Source organism: Drosophila melanogaster, chromosome 2L (genome assembly GCF_000001215.4).
Source record: "Drosophila melanogaster chromosome 2L".
NCBI classification, from domain to species: domain Eukaryota; kingdom Metazoa; phylum Arthropoda; class Insecta; order Diptera; family Drosophilidae; genus Drosophila; species Drosophila melanogaster.
Genome location: NT_033779.5, coordinates 5,345,090 through 5,367,064, shown reverse-complemented (window position 1 = coordinate 5,367,064; position 21,975 = coordinate 5,345,090). Strand labels below are relative to the sequence as shown.

General features: G+C 43.5%; 1 protein-coding gene across 5 annotated transcripts, besides 1 other annotated feature; it reads right to left on the bottom strand.

Annotated features, from left to right (window-relative positions):
- Positions 1–1,304: 1,304 nt before the first annotated feature.
- Positions 1,305–20,865, bottom strand: nompC (no mechanoreceptor potential C). Of its 5 annotated transcripts, none has more exons than NM_001316380.1 (17): positions 19,836–20,865; positions 18,527–18,628; positions 14,884–14,985; positions 13,402–13,518; positions 11,780–11,872; positions 10,670–10,883; positions 10,144–10,439; positions 9,787–10,089; positions 8,301–9,728; positions 7,703–8,239; positions 7,428–7,634; positions 6,660–7,353; positions 6,187–6,273; positions 4,856–5,067; positions 3,281–3,409; positions 2,648–2,756; positions 1,305–2,291 (listed from the first exon to the last, which is right to left on the bottom strand). In NM_001316380.1, the coding sequence occupies exons 1-17, from the start codon at positions 20,205–20,207 to the stop codon at positions 2,026–2,028; spliced, it is 5,268 nt and encodes a 1,755-aa protein (NP_001303309.1). In that variant the 5' UTR covers positions 20,208–20,865; the 3' UTR covers positions 1,305–2,025. The 5 variants fall into 5 exon arrangements, with proteins under 5 accessions (NP_001303309.1, NP_523483.2, NP_001097089.2 ...); NM_078759.4 differs by lacking the exon at positions 4,856–5,067 and adding an exon at positions 4,253–4,482; NM_001103619.4 differs by lacking the exon at positions 6,187–6,273.
- Positions 20,866–21,922: 1,057 nt separating this feature from the next.
- Positions 21,923–21,975: part of a mobile genetic element that runs on past the window's edge.

The window sequence follows — 21,975 nt, the reverse complement described above, 5'->3', positions numbered from 1 at the left end:
CTTTGATGGATGACGGACAGCCACAGCATCGCCAGCATCGAATCCGATTGGAATCCATTTGGAGTTTTGTACGTTGCAGCTACCGAATCGCTGGGAAAGTGGCATTAATCAGCTGGCATCTGGACCTGGTATCTGACTGGTAAGATCGGTTAAATTTATTAACTGCCTAATTGCAGCTTAAATTGACACGCTTGTGGCCATAAACCTTGGCTGCGGCTACAGAAACTCGTTTGCTTTTCGTTTTCATATATTTTTGCATGTATGTATGCATTTTATCGGTGGCAAATATCAAGCACAGCAGCAACTGCAAATGCAAGTGCAACTGCCACACAGCAACAATGTCAACGGCAAGGGGCAATTATGTGTAATAATACGAGTGCGAGTGCAGCAAGCAGCAAACATTGACCACTTGAGGTTTTCAACACATTTAAACCGACTGTGACACCTGCAATCGAGGCGAAAACAACAGCAAACTGCAGCTTGAAGCCAAATTAAAATGCAATTCCGAAGTTCAACACCTTGGTCAATTTCCGATGCGGTTTCTGTCGCTTTTCTGCTGGCCCGGCTAATGACGCCTGAGTGCCTCTTGGTAATCTGTCAATTCAGCAGGCAAATTAAGCGAATTTTATTGCCCGTTCTTAGCTTTATGGCCATGATTACATGGTTTAAAGGAGAGAATTCTAGCCTATTTTGAAATTATCTTGGCATAATCAAACCAGCTTGCAGTTACTAAGTTAGAATAAAAACCAACATTTATGATAAAATCGTAATCATTTTTATTTAAATGAAAGGTTTAGGAAATATTATTCAAAATACAATATATATTATTAAATTCTAAATCAATTTTTTTTAATCATTAGTTTCAATGATTTATCAATTTACATTAATTTTACATTTGCATTCGCCACCTAGCGGAATTTAATGAAAACCAAAAAATACCTTATCCGCATGTTCTATATTTCATTCACAGATGTCGCTCAAGTGAATGGGAAATAAGCGAGAGCTATTTTTGATAATCTGGCAGCACGCGAGTAACGTACGATATAAATAACAAACACAAAAACAATCCATTTATTCAAAAATACAGACTTATAATTATAAAATTATAATTGTATTATAAGCATGAACCCAAAAATAGTTTAATTAGAAAAAATAATGCTAAACATAATTTTAAAATTTTGTTTCCTCCGATAGATGGCGGTATATGCCAGTGCCGCCAAAAAGTATGCAATGATTACAAGCTGAAGCAATAGTACAATATTTTAAAATAAGACTTATTTATTTACAATCAAGTACAGTTAACAATTTTATGCGCTCATTTGTTATAAAAAATGAACCAAAGCTTAGTAAGTAGAGTGAACGTTGTTACTTGACAATTACCGGAAAACAATGAGATTATGCGAGATTTATATAAAACCGCTTGACTTTTAGCTCCGATTGAAGCTAAAGTTCAATTTACTTAACATCTAAGACAATCATTATTAACGATATGGTCGCAATCATTAGCTTAATACAAAATGCTAGGAGTTGGTTTCAAAAAATGTAAGGCAAATTGAGTCCAAAAAGGACGAATTAACTTACTTTAAAAATCTCGAACATGGAAAACTTTTTTTTGTTGTTTCGCTAATCGTAGAAAACTCCAACGGAAAATCATATCAAAATAAACAATCAGCTTTCGCTTTAAAGGTTACTCAAAACAATTTCAATATTCTAGCTAAAATTAGTTTAGAAAGTGAAGGCTTAACTTAAGGATTTTAGTCTGATTTTCCCATACTCCAGTTGAACCAAAAGAAGTGGGTTCCAGAGTCTGAGAAAACCATACCCAAGGTGCAGCTTACGGATAGAGTTTCTTAGAGTTAGATCTTAGAATTACAGAAGGACAGACGCTTGGATAGTCGAGAAGAGATAGAGATAGTCAGGAAGGATAGTTTGAAGAGATAGATGAAGCTTAGACCTGCAATCAAAACGTAGTTAATTAAGCATCCGAAGCTGTTTTTCTGTTTTTTCTGTGTCATTTCTGTGTGTCTATTTTGTAGTGTCTGCCAGGGTGGCCTTGATGGCTCGTCTGCCCACCTGTGCCGGTGGCTGTTGTCCTCCGCTACCCTCCTGCGATCCACTCTCCGCATCCGAGTCCTTGAGCGATCCACCCTCCTCGTCGCCAACCAGTGCCCGGTACTTTTTGGCAATCGCCTCCCAGTCGGCCACGTTCTCGATGCGATTCTGATTGGCCTGCGAGAAGCTCGCCTGTGATCCCAGAGGCGATAGATGGACCTGCGACAGGGCCACTGAGTCTGGGAATTCGAGGTAATATCATTAGCTTTTGGATTCCACTATACAGCAAGATGCACTGAGGTACAAACGCCAAAGATCACGACTTCTACCTCAAATTCAATATAATGTCGGATTTATAGAGATCCATGGCGTTTCTACCTTTGTGCACTGGAAAGGCGAAAGGTTGAGGAAATAATTTCGAGCTAGAGCGAGCCAATTGTTCCAGAGAAAAGAGTTGAGTTGAAGGAAAGTTAGGAGTTACACTTGGGCTGACACGCTGTTAGCTACAAAACCCCTCGGATGGATGGGTTGTGTTTTCCAGGATATGGACGGATCCTGGTCGGAGTAGCCCAGCAGCGATACATACATGTCTCACCTTTCTTGATCTTCGACAGCCACTTGGCGCCGGCTTTGGTACGCGGACTGGCCTGACGTATTCCCATCATCTGAACCAGACTTGGACGCTTCTTTTTCTTCATGCGTGCCTGAGGCGCGTGTTTTTTGAATTGCGGTTTGCAGGATTTGTTTGCAGGTTTTGTGGGTTAGATCAAGGCGCATTAGACACGGGACATAGATCACATACAAGACAAGAGACACAACATAAACGCAGTCAGCAAATGTTCATTACATCGAAAGCAATCGGGTGCCAAGTGCTGGACATAAAGTGCCATACAGTGTAGGGGATCGAAACATTTACATACCTATATTTCGATCTCCTATTTTGAAGTTACAGAGAAAGTGCAAGGTGACAAGGTGATTTTCTTATGTGGGCAACACACTTAAAGCATTCACTGTGTTCAAACTCATTGCGGTTGTTGCCAAATTGCTTTAAATGGGTTGGGGAAAAGGTCAGCAAACTACACCCGTTCAGGATCGGTTCTGGTAGTTGCACTTTATATAGTCAACAGATATGGAAACAGGTATAAGATACAGGATACAGGATACGGATAGAGAGAGAGAGACACAGCGACAGCGGCTGGAAGGCGACCTTCGTCACCTGAGATTTTACCTTGACCTTCTCGACGATCCACATAAACCAGGTGGTAACTAAATTAAGCGGCGATGGCGCTGTTGTGGTGCGATGCATATTGCGTATAAGCTTGGACAAGCCAAATTTCCACTCGATGTCGGATTGGGCCTAGTATTTCATAGGTTTTTTTTTTTGTTCAGTTTATTATTGGTTAGCGAGGTGCGCGATGTTGGATGGATGAGACATGATATAGGAGAGAACAAGAACAAAGGAATAAACGGGATGAGTTTCGTGAACAGAAGCCTCGGATTTTACAGGTTTTTACTTTGTTAATACGTAACTTAAGAGCTGCAAAAATCAGGTTGTTAATAATAGAAATACACAAATTCAGAGGCCTGTTTTGGATGGCAATCACAAAATTACCATACAAAACCTAACCACCATATTGGTGTATCTCTTCAGACTTAAGTCCTAGACAATGACAAACACAGACATATAAGCATGCAGCAACGATTTCTATATATAAGGTTTTGTAAGCATGCGTTAACCAACACTTTCTGGTTTGGCCTCGCTCAACACTGGTCACAAAAGCAGGGCACACTTCAAGGCGGCTAATCCACTAAAGCTACTCTGCACTGTACTACACTAGAAGGCGGCAGGCTTCCATCTTTGAGATACACTTTCACAAAATTGTATCCCTCAGATTGCTAACATTATTTTCCTGAAAAAACCTGGAAGATGCAAGTCTGGGCAGTTGATGGATTTACAGAGCATGCCAAGTTCTCCAGATTAATTAACTATTTTCTCAATATGTTCCCAAAACAGCTCACTTCCTAACTACCGCTATTATATATCTAAGAAATATAAATCATCTTCATATGTAAATTTACTTCTTATGCTGAAATAGAGAATGATTAATACACAATGCAATATGAAATTTATATACTTATGGTTAAAGTACGAGTTAATAAATAGAGTCGAGTTAGATAAAAGCGCATTTAGCAATACTACCTGAATGCGTTGATAGGTGTCTGACATCATAGCAATCAGCAGGTTAATGAGCACAACCACCGACACCAACATGTAAATGCCAAAGACAATTTTGAACAGGTACTCAACCCAATACGGTTGAGTGGGCGTGGCTACATTTTTGATTTTGTCAACTTGCGTTTGCTCGGTCGTCGTTTGTCCGAACACGGCGAAGAACAACAACTCGAACGAGTTAATCGGATGCATGCGCACTGTGTCGGAGACCCATAGATACATTTCCAGATACAGATACAGATACAAATAGACACCCCCGGACAGCACGCATATATTGGCCGGCGTGGAAATTATTTTGAAAAATAAAAAGATAACGGACGCCCAGGTTGGGTTGGTTGATTCGATTATGTGGTTTTTTTTTTTTTTTTTGTTTCGTTGATTTGTCCGATCGACCAACCCCCAGTTTCGGTTCATGCCCAATTGTGTTTCAATTTGGAGCGGTCAGTTTTGGGGTTGTTACAATCAAAGCACAAACAAATAGCATTCCGGTAAATGAAAATTGAAACAAATAAACGGGGGAAGAGGGAAAGCAGAGAGAAAATACTGATTAGTGGCCTTGGCAATACAAACCTGAATGCGCTGATAAGTATCCGACATCATGGCAATTAGCAGGTTAATGAGTACAACCACAGACACCAACAAGTAGATGCCAAAGACAAATTTGAAGAGCACCTCGGTCCACTCGGGACGCAAGTGTCGCATGGGATTGATGTCCAGGGTGGTCGTCTGTCCGAAGACCGCGAAGAAGAGGCGCTCGAAAGCCAGAAAGGGCGTCATGGGTCCTAACATGGGTCCGAACGGAACGTTACTCACAATCAGATAACTGAACTATTGCATTGCGATTGCTGCAGCTAGCGTATATATACGTATATATATTGTCGGCTTGGCACAGGCGTGTGTGCGAGTTTAATACTTGGTATTTGTTGGTTATTTTGAAGTTTACATAAACGAGTATATTTATGGGTGGGTTTATTTGGATTTTGGAGAGTGCGGGTGAGTGGTTAAACACGTCAAAAGCAGCATCTCGCAGTTCGCAGCTGAGCGGTTCGAATGACTCACGAATACGAGCATCGGTAATCGGTATCAGTAGCGTTATCGTTTTTCGTTATCGATTCGATTCGATCGGTCTCGATTGTTTCGATTGTGCAGAATTTGGTGGTGGGCAAGCGGCGCAAGCTGAAAGCCCCAGGCAGGCGGGCATTGGTTATATCGATATTGCTGATTGATTGTTTGATTTTGGTTTGGATTGACTGGATAAAAACATCAACATGCATTACTGGAATTTTTAGTTTGTACAGAGTTCTAATGGATATCGCTCTGGTTACACATCGATAAAAAATCTAACTTAAAAAAAGAATAACAAATATAGTAAAGAAAATAATATCGGACACAGATCTAGGATTTTTTGAAATAATAATGATTGAATTTAATGAGAATAAATTATGGTTTTAAATTCTGATTCTTAATAATTTATTTGTATTTATATGTCACTTAAAAATACATAAAGAAATACATATAAATTAAAATTGATCCAAGCAAAGGTATAAAACGATACTCCAAACTAAGTAATAAAGCTTGGCGCATGGATACCTATATAAACACAGATCCACAACATCGAGGATGCGGAAAAGGGATTTTCCCGCGAACATGCCTCAAAACGAAAGTAACTGAAACTAGCAAGGCGAGGGGATTTCGAGCAGCGAGTGCGGACTTGTGGATGTTCCTCCAGGGAACTAGAAAACAAACGACATTAACACTTTACGCACAACATCGAAGGCGGCAACGCAACGGTTTGGATTCCGGCATTGTTGGGTTAAGGGGGCGGGGCAGCCCCCGGAAAGGGGGGCCATGCAAATGCGGGGGTAGTAAGGGTTGGTAGTTGTGGATGGTAGGAGACTTACGGTCGTCCTTGTGCTTTCGTCGGAATTCGCTGAAGCGACTATCGACATAATTCTCCACCGGCGGAGGTCGGGGTGTGGGCATGTCATCTGTTCCATTCGGATAATTCAGTTAAGATATTCAGTTGGGGGTTAAGATCAGAGGGAGAACATTATTAGTGGAGGTCTTTTGGTGGAGGGGTGGACGGGGATTACGACATCAAGGTTGGAGGTTCGGGTTGTTTGTACTTGTTGAGCATGCAATTGTTGTATTATGTGGTTGTAGTTGGTTCTTTTTTGCTTTATTTTACTTATGTGAAACATCGAGCGCACATTGATTAGATGGCTTTTCATTCAAGGCAGACACAGATACTTATCAAGACACATTGAACGTTCAAAAGAGGAAGTTTGCAAAAACATTCCAAATGAAAACAAAAAGTTCGAAACAAAAATTCGAAAAGTAGACTGGAGAAAGCAAAGCAAACGTTTCGACTTACCGTCACTGAAGTAGCCTCTATTTCGGTTCTTCTTCTCGAAGCTGCGCAGATCCTCCGGTGAGAAATTGGCAAAGCTCTGATTCAGGGCCACAATGTGCATGGAAAAGCCAAACACAAAGATGGCCAGGACGGCCAAAAACCGAGCCAGATCCTTCAGCAGATCCCCAATGATGATGGCCCAGGGACCGAATAGGTGGTGGAAGGACAAAAAGTCGAGGATCTGCACACAGGCCAGCAGGAAGGCCAACGCGAAGCACTGATTTCGACAATACACCAAAGTTGGCCAGTACTCCTTGGAGACGAATAGAAATGCTGAGACATGGACACCCACTCCGGCCATGCCGAGCAGCAGCACGAGCACCTTTATCGATCCCAGTCCCGATTTATCTGACGGATTCGTCAGCTCGAAAAGGAGCAATCCACTCAGCCAGATGAGAAGACCCACCTCGTACCAGTAGGGCACCAAACTCAATCGGAGCACTGGGTAAATGGGCGTTATGCCCACGATGCTCAGGTGGATCATGAGGTAAATGTGAGAGGTTAGGTACGACATGAACTTGATGATGGGCACCTTGTTGAACTTGTGACCCATCGGGAATGTGAATCCAATCCACACTGGTGGGCAGACTATGAAGGCCACGAGCAGCAGAAGGATTTTCCAGGATGCCCACGTCAGGGAGCCATGCCAGAGTTCCTAAAAGTAGGAAGAAGGATACATATCAGAATCTCAATAAGTTAAGATCTAAGCTAGTCAATAATATCACACACTTGCAAGTATCGCTGAACTACCGTGTGGGCAATCACTTCCTTCTGCTCATTTTCAATGAGAACGTCGAGAAACTCCACGTTTCGCTTATCGGTGGCTTGAAGGATCTTTCCGGCGGAATCTGACCCAGCTGCCAGGGCCAAGAGCTCCGTGGCCATTGCCTCGCACTGTTTGCCAGCTGCTACCAGATCCTTGGCGCGCTCTTTTTCCTAAAGAGATCAAAATGTTTTAGTTAGTTAGTTTAGTTAAGTGCATAGAGATCCTTTAGCTAAATCACCTTTGTCGAGAGTACTATGTAGATGTTGGACAGTTTGGCGGCTGTATCCACGGGTGCTGGTGATACCAGGACAAACTCCTGAATGGGCTTGTTGTTGTGGTTCTTGGACACCACCATCAGGTTGTACACGAATCGCTTGTCCTCCATCAGGCCGTAGGTGTCGTGCTCCTTGTTCATCAGATACCGCAGGACCTCGTTGTGTCCCTCGGAGGCGGCGAACCAAATGGCGGCGCAACCGTAGTTGGTCTCCGATTTTGGCGAGGCACCCGCCTCGCACAGCAACTTCACCACCTCCAAGTGGCCAGCTTTGGCAGCACAATGCAGTGGCGTCCAACCGTTCCGATCGGTTGCGTTGATCTCCGCGCCCTGGCCGAGCAGAATCTCCACCATCTGGATGTGGCCATGCATGGCGGCGATATGCAGGCCCGTCCTGCCGTTACGATCCTGCGATTGGAGGAGTTCCGCCGACCGACTTAGGAGCAAACCGACCACTGACATGTGACCACCGAAGCAAGCCAAATGGAGTGGATTATAGCCCTGTAGAATCAATTGTTGTGTTAATGGTTTCTGAACAGAAGAGATATGCAGGTAATCTTACGTTCTCGATGGTCGCCGCATCCACTTGAACACCCGCAGAGTTGAGGAGCAGTCGCACCACGTTCTCGTTGCCGGAAAAGGCCGCCAAGTGTAGTGGTGTCATTCCGGACTCCGTGCCCAGATCCCCAAATAAACTTTGTCCCGTTGGAGTTTCCGACTTGACGGTGGCGGGAACACTGGTCAGCAATTCCCGCACGGTATCCGCCTGTCCGTAATAGGCAGCCACATGAAGCGGCGTCAGACCCAACTTTTTGCTATTGATCCTTAGTGAGTTTGTGCTTTTCAGCACATCCAAGACCTGACCATGTCCATTCTGTGCCGCCAGATGAACGGCGGTGAATCCCGCCTTGTTCTCTTCGGTGCAGGAGGCACCAGCTCTCACAAGAGCCTTCACCACATCCGCATGTCCGCCCTCGGCGGCCAGCTGAAGGGGCGTGGCATCCGTAAGTTTATTCCGCGCCGAAATCACACCCGATCGATCGAACTTCATCAGCTCCTCGATCACCTTGACGGATCCCTGCATGGCGGCAATGTGGGCACATGTGTTTCCATCCTTGCTGGTGGCATTCACCAGGGATGGATGCTGCTGCAGGAAGAGTTTGGCCACTTCAGAGTAGTTGTTCTGGGCGGCGACGTGGATTGGCTTCTGGCCCAGATCGTCCGTCGCATCGATATTGGCGCCCAGCTCGAGGAGCAGCTGACAGACTTCCATCTGCCCGCTGGCTGCCGCCAAATGGAGCGGCGTTTGCTTTCTCAACGTTAGAATATCGATAACTGCATTGTGATCCTTGATCAGGAATTTCACCAGATGCGTAAATCCATTCATGGCTGCCAGATGTAGTGCAGTGCGTCCCACGCGGGACTTGGAGTTAATAAAAGCCTTATTGGTCAGCAGGGCATCACACACATGCAGGTATCCTCGCTCAGCAGCCAAATGCAAGGCAGATCGTCCTTCCGTATCGAAGACATCCACTCGAGCGTGATTCGCCAGTAGATTATTGACCAGCTCCATGTGCCCTCGATGGCAAGCAATCAGCAGTGGAGTCCAGCCCACCGATGATTGCCGGTTCATGGCCTTTTGGATGTCTGTGGGATTCATATGTGAGATCATCTCCATCAGCACATCATTGTTGCCGGCCACGGCGCAGTAGTGGAAAGCGGTCTCCAAGGCAGTTTTCGTTTGCAACGTGACATCCGCACCATTTTCGAGGAGCATCCGAACGATCTGCTTGTCGGATTCGGGAATCTTAACCTCCTCCTTGGTGATTTGGCAGGTGTAATGCAACGCCGTGGCGCCGTCCTCGTTTACCGAGTTTATATAGGTGGTGGCCTTATCCGGACCGTGTTTCTCCTTCACCGTCTCGATGAGATGACGCACAATATCCGGGTGGCAAGCACGACAGGCCATGTGCAGCGGTGTCTCTCCAGTCTATAAAATGGAAGTTTTAATTCAAGCGTTTATCATTCTATTCTAATAATCTACTCACATTCGATTTGTACAGCGGATCTCCTTCGTCCTCGAGGAGTTGCATCAACGTGGCCAGATTGCCATGACGAGCCGCCACATGCACGGGGGTCAGACAGTCATCCGTGGTCAAATTTGGACTGGCTCCCGACTTCAGCAACATGAGGGCACACCTATCTCCATCCTTCACTCGTGCCGCAATGTGCAGCGGGGTCTCACGTAGTTTTCCGCCACGGACATGGACATCTGCTCCAAATCCCAGCAGGGTTTCCACAACGGCGGGCTTAGCCGATTCCACGGCTATGTGCAGTGCTGTATAGTTATCCTGCAAAGAGTGTGGAATTAATACGATTATCCCTTAATACATTATCCCACCTACATTGGTGGTCACATCCACTTTCTCGCCCTTCTGTAGCAGGGTGTTGATGATTCCCGTGTGACCATAGGCGGCGGCGGTGTGAATACTCCGGGCTCCATCCTTGTTGGGCATATGGAGGTAGACGCCCTTCTTGAAGAGCATCGTGGCGCACTCAGCATGACCGTTGAGTGACGCAATGTGCATCAGCGTGCTGCCATCCTTGGTGCGCTCGAAGATGCTCGCCTTGAACTTGTCGGCCAGTATCTCGATGACGTGCGCGTGCCCATTCTCGGCGGCCAAGTGCATCGGAGTGCGATCTATAGGGTATTACATATATATATATATAAATTTTAATCATCAAGACGGACATTCGTATGTCTGGAGCTCGGTCCAACCGGGGGCGCCACAAACATATACTTTATACCTCCACTTTATAATCACTAGCTTCTATTGAGAAGTGAAAATTTCATGATTTTTATTGTGTTATATCAAGGTCAAACACGATTTGCAACATGCTTTTCCTTGCTCCACATTCCCACAGACTCACCTTGATTGTCCGCAATGGACGCTGAGGCGCGCACGCCATAGAAGTACTTGAGTAGAGCCTCATCGCCTTCGGCGGCCGCGATATGAAGTGGCGTCTGGCCCTCCCCATTCTGCGTGTCCACATTCGTTCCGTAATCAACCAGGATGCGGACCATGTCCACGTCCCGCCGTCTGGCGGCCAAATGCAAGGCCGTGTCTCCATTGGCCGTCGTTGCCTGCGAAAAAATAAATCCAAAATTTAACATGAAAGGGTGCACTTCACAAAAATGTTTTTATATAATTGCAAAGTCATAATTGCTCCTATGCTTGAAATTAATTAACTATGTGACAAATTATAATGATATTCCCTAACTAAATTGGTATCTTTGCTAGAGCTTCATAGCTTCATTGTTTAAATATTTTTAAATAATTTACTTAAATTTTTCCTTAGTGTTGCTGCATTTCACTTTCGACATTTTATTTTGGGCTATGCAAATCAGATTCCCTTCCCATCTTAGCTGCGTTTTCGCCTCAGTTTTGACCCAGTTTACGGCTGTTTTGCCGGCTGATTGCGTGCTCAGCCAGCGGCCAAAGTCAGGCGCAACTTTAACTTTAACTTGGGCTTGAACCCTTGGCCTGAAGCGAGCCGTAGCCCTTTGGTTAATTTAATCAACACGCACTGCTCTTGGTGTGTTGCACTTCAACTTCTGATTGAAAATTGCACAAACTTTGCCAATGTCGCGCACTGTTGCACTTGCAATGCACCTGTACGCACAGGTGAGCAGGGTAAATTTGCATTTTTGATTTATTTACACGCTTGGTTATTGGACAGTTCAAGGCTTTAAGAACCTTGTGGACATTTTCCGACAGCTCAGATGGACAGTTTGATTGACACTATCGTGGCGATTATAAAATCAACAATTTCTTGGTCCTAGTTAGGAAATCAGTTAGATGCGTAGATGGTATAAGAAATTAGCATTTTATGCTTTTAATGGCTCATACTGTTGACATTTTTGGTTATTAACTAGATGATGTATTCAGTGTTTCTATTTAAATCAATATAAGCTGCAACTAGACTTTTAGGTTTTAAAATAAGTGGGTAAACTTATCTGCTAGTTCACAGATTACTTACCTTGAGCTGCTCTGCTGTTTGTGCAGCCAGGAGCTCCCTGCACATGGACTGGTTGCCCGACTCCACGGCCAGGAGCAATGGTATTTTGCCACGCTAGGTTAGAGATAGGTTATATATAGTATAAAATATAATTAAGATAAGGACAGCGAACACACATCCATTCACACTCGCGAACATATAATCATAAATATCCAATTAGCCAATTCGAGCCTCAAGTGTTAACGGCAACATGTTTCGCTATTTTTAGCCAAGTTCGCAACTTTGGCGCTCCAACTTGCAACCAACTACCTTTTGGGGGCGAGTCGTAAGAGGGGGGCGTGACGGGGAGCCATTATCCCTATCTGCCAGGAAAGGCGAGTAAATCAAGTTGTACAGCGACTTGACCCCCTTTTTTCGGTAGAGTTTTCCTCGCTTTGTTATATTTGTTTGTTGTTGGCAACGAGTTGAGCGCCCTCGCGGGGGAAAACTACAGTACTATCCACACACATACAATATATATATTTGCATGTATATGCACACCGGAAATGCGTGTAGAAAAAAAAAAGAAAAGCGAATCGAAACGAATCGAACTGAATGCCATCGAAAGCTAAATACTTCATCCGACTAATTTCGCCTGACAGTGCCATTCCACCTCTCTCTAATTGATTTAAATCAAGTTGCTGTTTGCCATTTGCCGCAGCCCTCGAGGCACAAATCGAGGTGGGTTACCCATTTTGTCTAGACAATCAATCGGTGGCACCCGGGATTCCCTCAATCAGCCCCCATATACCCCAAATCCTTACAATCGCTTGATAGCAATTCGTTGGAAATTTATGCGCTTTCTTCGCGTGCGTAATGGAAATATCGCCTGTGCATTTTCACCCGGGGCACGTGATGCGACAAATAGTTCCGCATTTCTGTTCAGATTTCCAAGGGGGGAGCTCGAAAAAGGGATCTGGAGCTCGGTTAGCCCCAGCAAGTTCATCAGGCGGAGACAACTGCTTCGATGGTAATTCAAAGCTCGCTGGAGCCTACCCACTGTGGTGAGAGCTACTTATTGATACAGTGTAGAAAAAGATGTGTTGCAGATCCCATACTTTATTGCTGTCTATAAATTTTGAGTATTTTAAGTTATATAAGCATAATTCAAATATATTAGCTCTCTAATAATTTGAAATAAAAATTTTAAAAAAATTCATAAAAGTACCACAAATTATAAGCTAAAATTGACTCAAAAATTACCTATTCAATTCCTCGCTGTGTAATAGCCGCATTAACTTTTTTGGGCCTTTTCTGATTTACAGCCAGTCGAAATGCATTTACCGCGAGCAGTTTTGCATATCGATTTTTCCACACAATTTTGTTTGCTTTATGTTACTAACTCCTCTCGATTTTGTTGGTGCCATTATTGTAATGTATATATTTTTTGGTGATTTTTATTAAGTCTTTGTTTACGTCGGCACCGCCTGGCACCGCTGTCGAGAGTACTTGACTTCACATCGGCTTGCATTTGGGTGGCTTAGCTATCATAAACTAGTGGAGATAAAGCGGCATCAATTGGGCGGCCAACACTTGTGGCTCTCCGTCGCACACACACAGCCACACTGGCACACTCAATCACAAGCACACATGGTAACACTTACGCCGTCCGCTTTCAAGCGAATATCCTTGCCAGCTGCCGCGAGCAGAGCGCGCAGGATATTAGTTGCAGTTCCGGTTTGTCGACTGGACACCAAATGCACCGCAGTTTGCGAACGCGACTGAAAAGGGAAAAAAATCCAATTAAGTCTTCGATTAAACTATGCACACACTGCAAACGCACTTATTGCTGGGGTTACACTTTTTTTCTAGCCAAAATTAATATGCAGCTATGTGCACTACTGTGTGGTTAATGTTGGCACCTAAAAAACTGGCAAACTGTTTCCCTATTCGCTTCAAAATTCCATTTGCTACTGAATAGGCAAGTGGCTCGTTTTTGCGTTTATAAGCACATTTCGTGTCATTTTTCTTTTTTGGCCTCTCCCGCTCATATCACAGATTGACAGCCCGAAAAAAGCATAATAAAGAACTCCCACCGACAACCGCTGCGGGAGTGAGCGAGAGAGGTGTATATAGGTGATGGTGGGGGAGGGGTGGTCGAGCAGCAGGTGTAGGCAACATGGGGGGCAGGTGTCGGTTGTGGATGTGGGAGTCCTTTTTGCCACGCACACACGCTAACGGAACACTTCAAACTTGGCTGTTGCTAAAACAAAAGTTTGCATCTGTCTGTCTCGCTTCCGCAGCTCCACTTCTCTCGCTCCCACACGTGCTTAGAGCTCTCTTCTGATAACCATCAGTAATTTGGGCAAGGCGCACGCCCCCTAAATAACCAAGTCTCGAAAACCCAATGCGGCCGAGAAAAAAATAAAGAAAAGCAAATTAATGCCGACACGAGAAATAAACTTGGAGAAATAATTGCCAAAATGCTTGACGATGTGATCATCATATATTTTGTTAAAAATGTTACCTATGAGAAAATGCATTGTATTAAATGGTTAACGCTTTATGATTTTAGACAATATAAAGATGGTGTCACTAATCTTGCTCAGACTTTAATATTTATACATTGTAGTATTTAAACAGAAGTCAGACTTGGAAATCATGCAAAATGTTAAATTTTAATTTTAATGACGGTATCTAAGCTTAAATTTCTGTTTAATCTGATGAGTAAAGTTTTTCGTGAAACCTAGGGTTACTTTAAATTTGTTTTCAGGTCTTAAAGTGTTCTTAAGCGGGCCCTAGACATTACCATCTTAACCTTGTCGCCAGTTAATTGCTGGTCCCGCCAAAGTAACATGCAACATGCGAGCCTCAAAGTTGCATCTTCGCATGGCTCTGACCTTTGGATAGGTTTTTTTTTTTTTCTTCTCTTTCGTAGCCAGGTGAAGTATGCGTCTAATAGCCGCAAATTGCCTGCGAATCGGGCTGACAGCAGCCCCAAGGTATGCAGCTATTTCATTGACTCGAAAGTAGGAACTCGAGTATTGAGTGTGTCGCCTGACGTGTCGCTACCTCAACTATTGGGGTAACACTTTCTTGGGGCGCATACGTATATATGTAGTATATAAAGCTATTGGAATACTCACGCCACCGGTGGAGAAGGGATCCACGCCGCGTTTTGTTAGCAACAATTTGACGACATCCTCACGCGAATACATTGCGGCAATATGTAGCACATTATAATTATCCTGAAAGAGAAGAGAAGAGAAGAACGGAGGAAATCAATTGCAATTCATTGGCAGGAAACTGACGCCCCCACACCAAAAGAGCTGGGTCAGTTCAATGGGTCAAAGTCAGTCGGTTTTGCATGCGGCTAACGGGGCAAAAGGGAGTGGTTGATTACTTAAGCCACAATCTTGCATGCGGACTTTCACTTACGGACGGGGTTTTCTTAATGGCCACAGCCCAGCCGCAAACTCACATGCAAAAACTGCATCAATGGCGACCAGGAAAACCCGAAAAGAAATATAAAACAATGCGGCTAGGAAAATATGACCCTGAGCAAATCACCGAAACGTAACGAAAAGTGCTTTAAGATAACGTCTGACATGGAGTGCTTAGTTTAACGCCAGCTAATAGCCAAGTGAGTCACATATGAATCGGGGGCATTTGGCCATATTTATTGCCTTATATAATAAGCCATAACGCAACGTGTTACACATACGCCCCGTATGCTCGGACCTCGGACCATGGCTCTAATTTATAACTAAGCCTCCCCACAGTTCTTAGCCCCGAAAACGGAAGTGAACTGGTTTAGCATATATGTATGGGTGCTTTTGGCCCTGTCATCAGGTTGGTAAGTGCAGACAGAGTCTACAAAATTCAACATAAAAGGATACGAATTTCTAGTTAATAAAAATAGTGAAAGGAAAATAATACTTAGTTTAGATTATATGTTAAAAAATTAGGAGAATACCAGAAGTTATGCCATTTAAAATAATTCTATATTTATACATTCTATGTGTTCTTGCACATGATTTTTTACAATTCCTAGAATCCAAATGGGTATTTCAAACTTTCCCACTTAAGTCAGTGTGTGTGGGCTTCGTGCCGTGTGAAATTCGAGTTCCCTGCGGTTTATTTGCGACTATTTCTGGCCGCAGCTGCTGCTAATTTGCATACAACGCAAGTTGGCGCTCGGAGTCGACGGCTTTGACACATGTCCAGAAAGCCCATCCAAGACGTGTTGGCCCTAAAGAAAAAGCAAAGTAAACTTTCAGCCACTTGGCGCGGTGGGCGGAATCGCTGCTGGTTTGGGGTTGCATTGGCGTCCAAGGTAGACAGATAATATTTCACGCGCTGTTTTGCATACTTTTGAGCCAGGTTCGAGTTCGTTTTCGAGTCTTGTGTGTTTGTGCGCTTGTGTTTGCGTTTGCTTGGCTGGTCGAAAGGAAAAACCGGAAACAAAACCAAAACGGAAGCGCAAATTTTCCAGCACATTTTTGCCCTGCCAAATGGAAAAGGGATAAGGTTGGGTGTATAAGGGTGTACGAAGTCGACCCAGTTTCGTGGGTGTTTTGTTTTTACGGCCCAGAGATACTCGGGGATAGTCGCGTGGAAGCCATGAAGTCATTTTCTGGCGATGTCACACACCTTCTTTGGAATAATTGCAAGTCCTCATTACGGTGCTCATTTGGCTTAATCCCTCCACCTTCTTGCATGTGCACCACTTTCTAATGAAGTGAATTAATTTGCTTTTTTTTTGCGTGGATGGGGCAGATTACTTCACTCACGCACTGAGGCAACTTGACAAATGAATTGGCGTTTTTATTCCTCATTTTAGTTCACGCTGTCATCGCCACACACATATGCAGGGGTCACTGCGTGAAGAATTCCACTTGAATTTAATTAAAATTGCATATTAATGACGCCGCTGGCCATAAAAATGTAGCGGAAGTCGGGGCCGACGTCGAGGTCTCCGGTTTGGGCCACACTCGAAAGGTCAAATGGAGTTTTTGGCCAACTGGGCGTACATCGGAGTCATGTGCTTGATTAATTGGCTTTTACGTTGCAAAGAGGTGTTGCGAGCACGCCTCCAAGTCGAGTGCCGAAAAAAAAGCAGTCTGCCACCTTGCAGTTGAAAAGTTAAAAATGTTAATTACCACGGCGTTACATCATACGAGTATCCTTTATAATGGCCATAAAGGTCCTGGTCCTGTCGTGTTGTTTGGGTATTACTTTGGACCAGACCTGACAGTTAGATAAGTTGCGAATTGTAAATGCAATAAACATTTCTCAGTTTTTAATTCATTTGGTCAGTGTAAGGGAAATTATCCGATTTGGTCACGAAGTGACATTTGTTTTATAAAAACAAAAGAGTAATTATACAGATGAGGTAATGGTTTTCAAAAAGGTGCGCTTTGTATAAACTCACGAAAATGATATCATAATATTTAATTAGCTGAACAACAAGAGGGAACAATCATCCAAATGGAACAGTTTTAAAATGAATAATTATCATAATTAATTGTGTTGCAAAAAGGGAAAGTTTATATTAAATATAATTAATTAATATATATGTGGTTTTTAGTTGCAGTTTGGACAACATTTTCTCAATATTTTAAAACACCAAGTATCATTGGCAAAATTTGTGTAATGAATGTCCTGTTAAAACGAAAATAAATTCTTATACTCATATAAAGTCTTATCGAGTGTTTTATTTTCATGCTTAGCTTGTAACTCCCGGCTAGTTAATGTTTTATGACTTTCATGTGCAAATTTACCTTTAACATTTTCCCTACACACTCTTTAATCTTTTAGGAGAAACATTTTCAAGGAGGAAGGGAAAATTGAACTTTCTGTGTTTGTTTTGGTAATTCAATTCGCCATGTCTGCACTGGTTTGGCAACAATTATTTTGTAATTAGGTCAAGGATTTTTATCGCCGCTAGCACCGAAATAAAGTACGTTGCGTATACGTAAGGACATGTGAATGGGCAGCCAAGAAAGCGACTTCAAATGAAATGTGCTAAGTAATTGCGGCATGCAAAGCAAGCTGGTCGGCGAATTCGACCAATTGTTAGCAACTTGGCCTAATGGGCGATGCCAACCTGGCTCACTTCACTTGCTGACATCAAAAAAAAAAAAGAATTGGCCATAATCACGATGGTAAATTACTGGGGAAATCAGGATAGTCATCAGCGATGACCTTACATCTCTACTCTTTGGGAAAACTCTTTTGTTGAGTTACATTATTATGAGTAATACTTGCTGTTTCTTTAAAAACCAAAGTTAAGTTCGAACTTTAAGCCACTTAAAAACGAGGGGTGCCCAATAATAATTTAGTTTTCTATAAATAAGAGTTTATAATTTTTTGTTAGCAGTTATAAAATGAAAATAAAAGCAATGTGTTAGTATTTCTTTTTCTTGAGGAAATTCCCATTCGTGCTGGAAAACTTGACTCAACTGGAGTCAAATGAAGCGAACTACCCATTGGCCAAGTCCTGCCAAGTTGACCCATTGCGGCAGGGAGGTATTGCCGAATTGAAGTATTGACCGTGGTGGGCGGCGTGTGAGAATCGTGCGTAGAAGTGGGTGCACGAGTTTACCCACCAACGCCCCCGCTCAAGATTTAATTATGCGGTTTTTATTGATTTGACACATTTTTAGCGGCTTTTGCTGCCGCCGTTGGCTTAAACAGCTGGGCCGCTTCTATATTTGGCACCAACACCGTGGGGAGTTGGCTAAGGTGCTTTAAATTATTCCTGCCCTATTCCCGCTCAAGACTCACATTATTGCGGGCTCCCACATCGGCGCCCAGCTCAATCATGCGATCCATTATGGCCGTCTTATTGTCCTTCGTTGCGTACATCAGCGGCGTCATGCCGGTATTCTGCAATGGAAATGTATGGGGATTACTTAAGCTTAAGGTAAGAATAATACAATATTAATATATGCACATTTTAAACACAATAACATAGTACCAATACATGGTACTCTCCTTCCAACCCGCTGACCTCATTGAAAAGCAACTTGGCCATTTAAATTCATCTTTATTGCATTAGAATCCTTCGGCTAATAAGCTGGATGTGATATTATAAGCTCGTTGGCTCGTAATTAAAACGAAATCAAGAGCAAGCCCATCAAGTCAAGAACCGAATAAAGACCCCCGTTCTGGGAAAGCGGAAATAATCAAGGCAAAAATAGCTCAACTCCAAGCTATATTTATGCAAATACCGTCTCGTCGTAAGTCTAGTCTAGCAGACAACCTGCACATCTAGTTGGGATATATAGTACCACACAAAAAAAAAAAGGAAAGGAAAAAAGTAAAAGAAAAACCCTGCCAGGAAGTTTCAACCCTTTCGCCGCACACCTCCCCGCATTTCATTAGCGGTGCAACGTTAATTTTATGTCAACGACTTCTCCGTTTCATAGCGTTTATGGTAAATTGAAATCGAAGCGCTTCAATTCTTCGATGTTTTATGAGTTTATCGGTCGGACGGGGGGCTAACCCCAAAGCGTATACGGCGCAACTTGTGGCAGGACGCTTCAGGAACTTGGAGCTACAAAACCGAATGCCACCAAAGCCATCGCCTTGGCAGCCAAAACATTTGGGCCGAGCTATCAAATAACATTCGCTGTTCTCTGTTTTTTTTTTTTTTGGGCGCTTTTCCTTGCTAGCCTCTGTTTTTTGGCCAAACCATGGTGTGCTCTGTTTTCTGGCCTCCAGTTCCTGTGTCGTTATTTTGGCTGGTAAACAACCAGAAATGGGAAAATGCCGCCGACGTTGATAAGGGCGACGTTTCTACATCGCATACACTCAGGGAAATATTACACAAAAACTTAAGGAAATTTTTCAAATAAATACAACTAAAAGATCCATAGAAATTATAGTTTTAAAGATTTCAATAACCTTATTAAAACTATTGATAATCCTTCTCTAGGTATACATTTAATTTACCATATTTTTCGCTGAGTGTTGGACCTGTTCCTGTATTTATTTCGCTTCCTATTCCCGCTTTGGCTCGCAATTGATTTTACAAAACGAGGCAAATGAGCCGGAAAGCCCGCCTCGCGGCACTTCACTGTACAGTACTCACCATGTCGTGAACGCCGGCCAGCGGTATGTGATTGCCATCCTCGCCCACATTGGCCACATACTTTTCCAGCTTCTTGAGCTCCGCCTCGATGGGCGTCCACTCGCTTTTCATGGCCAATCCGAGCACCTTGTTCGCCGTGTCCCGAATGGAGGCGCCGGCACTCGGCGGCTTTGGGGCTGGAAAAAGATCCATATCCTTCTTGTCGCCATTGCTCGAGCTATCGTCCTTGGGATCGGAGTCTGCTTTGCTGGCGGGCGTAGCCCGTTCGCTGGGCGTAGCCGACTCATCCGGTGGGCCGGTCAGCGAGGAGGGGGTTTTGCGACCCACTCCGCCGCCACGCCCACCGCCACGCCCTCCGCGCGGCTGCGACATCCTGGTATGCCTCGCTAGTTACTGCTCCACAATCCGGCGCTGATCATGGGGATTTTTCGAAGGGTTGGTGGCAGGGGGGATGAGCTAGGTGCTCGATGGTTAGGCGGAAACACTGTCGGATGTTAACTGGTTTATGCTGCCATTATCCGTGTAATACGTTTGGGTTATTGTATTATTATTGATTCGATGCGGGGTAGGATGGCGGGTTTTTAGCTGCATAGTTTCGGGCTCCTTCACTTCGCACTCGCATTGCACAAATTCCTACGGCCTCCGCATTTTACCAATATTTGTTACCAACAATTTGCATTTTCATTGGCAACAGCAACAGACACACTAGGAATCACACAAACACACACACACAAACTCCGACTCAGAAACACACTAGCAAACCGAAAAACACTCGCTATTATTCCACTTTGATTCTTTCGCTTTCTTCACTTTTACTACACAAATTTATATGTTTAGCCCCTTTATGGCTTCGGTTGCGTGTGCGTTAACGGCGGTGCCCCCTTTATTATTTTCTATTTTTCTCCTCCTTGTATTTTGGCCAAAAGAGTCCCCAACTACAACTCTGGATTTCAGGTTGCCTACTATTTTGCCTTTTTTCGGAGCGACGAGAAAAAAATCAACCGTTTGCCACGAGCGTCTGCGAGTTTCTGATTTGCCAGTCCCATTTTCACAGAGTCGACTATTCCCAAGGCGCTCGAGCGGAAAAACTCGGCCCTCCACTCGGTTTGGTAGCTCTGGCAACACGACGAAGCTCCAAACTCGAAGGACCCAAGACGCTCCTGCGAAAAATCAGAGGTAAGAGCCAAGTGGCATCCGCGCAAGCGTTTGTTTACAATTGTTGAATCCGAATAATACCGCCTTTTTTGGCGCCAAAATCTGGACGCTACTCTTAAGTTTCGTTGGGATTTCCAACGTCGTTAAGTGCCGGTGGGAAACCCAAATGGGCAACAGACGCAATTGGGAGTATGTCATCCTTGCTGACTGGTCGCGAAAATCCCAAGTGGCCAGGAAAATGAATGCCTAATAGTTTTTTGGCTAGTCTAGGTTACATGGAGCCACTTCTATAACTCTCTGTATAATAAATGGTTTTATCAATACTAGAAGAAGTGATCCTTCTTTTAATTCAACTTATAACTCACTTATATCTAAACAAACTAGTTACTAAACTAAGTTACTAACTTTCGTTTCAGTTTCAAAGATATTCACAAACACCTCATTTCTTATGCATCAATTGTAGTTCCAATTGCAGATATAAATATGCCTTGCTGATTTGACAACAAGGTCAACTAAATAAAAAGCAATTCTTTGAGTATGGGCAGAACTTTTTTGGGGGCATGATAAGAGCAGAAATATAGCGATAGGAATCAGGAAAACCTCCAGCCACGCGAATTATGTCTGTTTGCTTATCAGTGATGCCGCAACAAGTGATGCAAGTAGCAAAAATGTAAACTTATCTTATCGTTGCTGTCGTCTAACCAGTAAAGGTGGCTTTTAAAATGCAGCTTATTTTATTTTTTAAATCTTACTAACTCAAGGTAATGATATTATTACTATAAAGCTAGAACTTTTTTACCATCAGAAAAATAAAAATAAAATATAGAATTACCATGTTACTCTCTACGTTCCTTGACAATTTCCCACATTTTCCCACACCAATGACATTTTCATTATTCTGAGATTAATATTATCACATTAAGAGAGCGAATTATCCCCGGGTAAGCCTACATACTGGCCAGCAGACCCAAGAAAAATCCCAGAC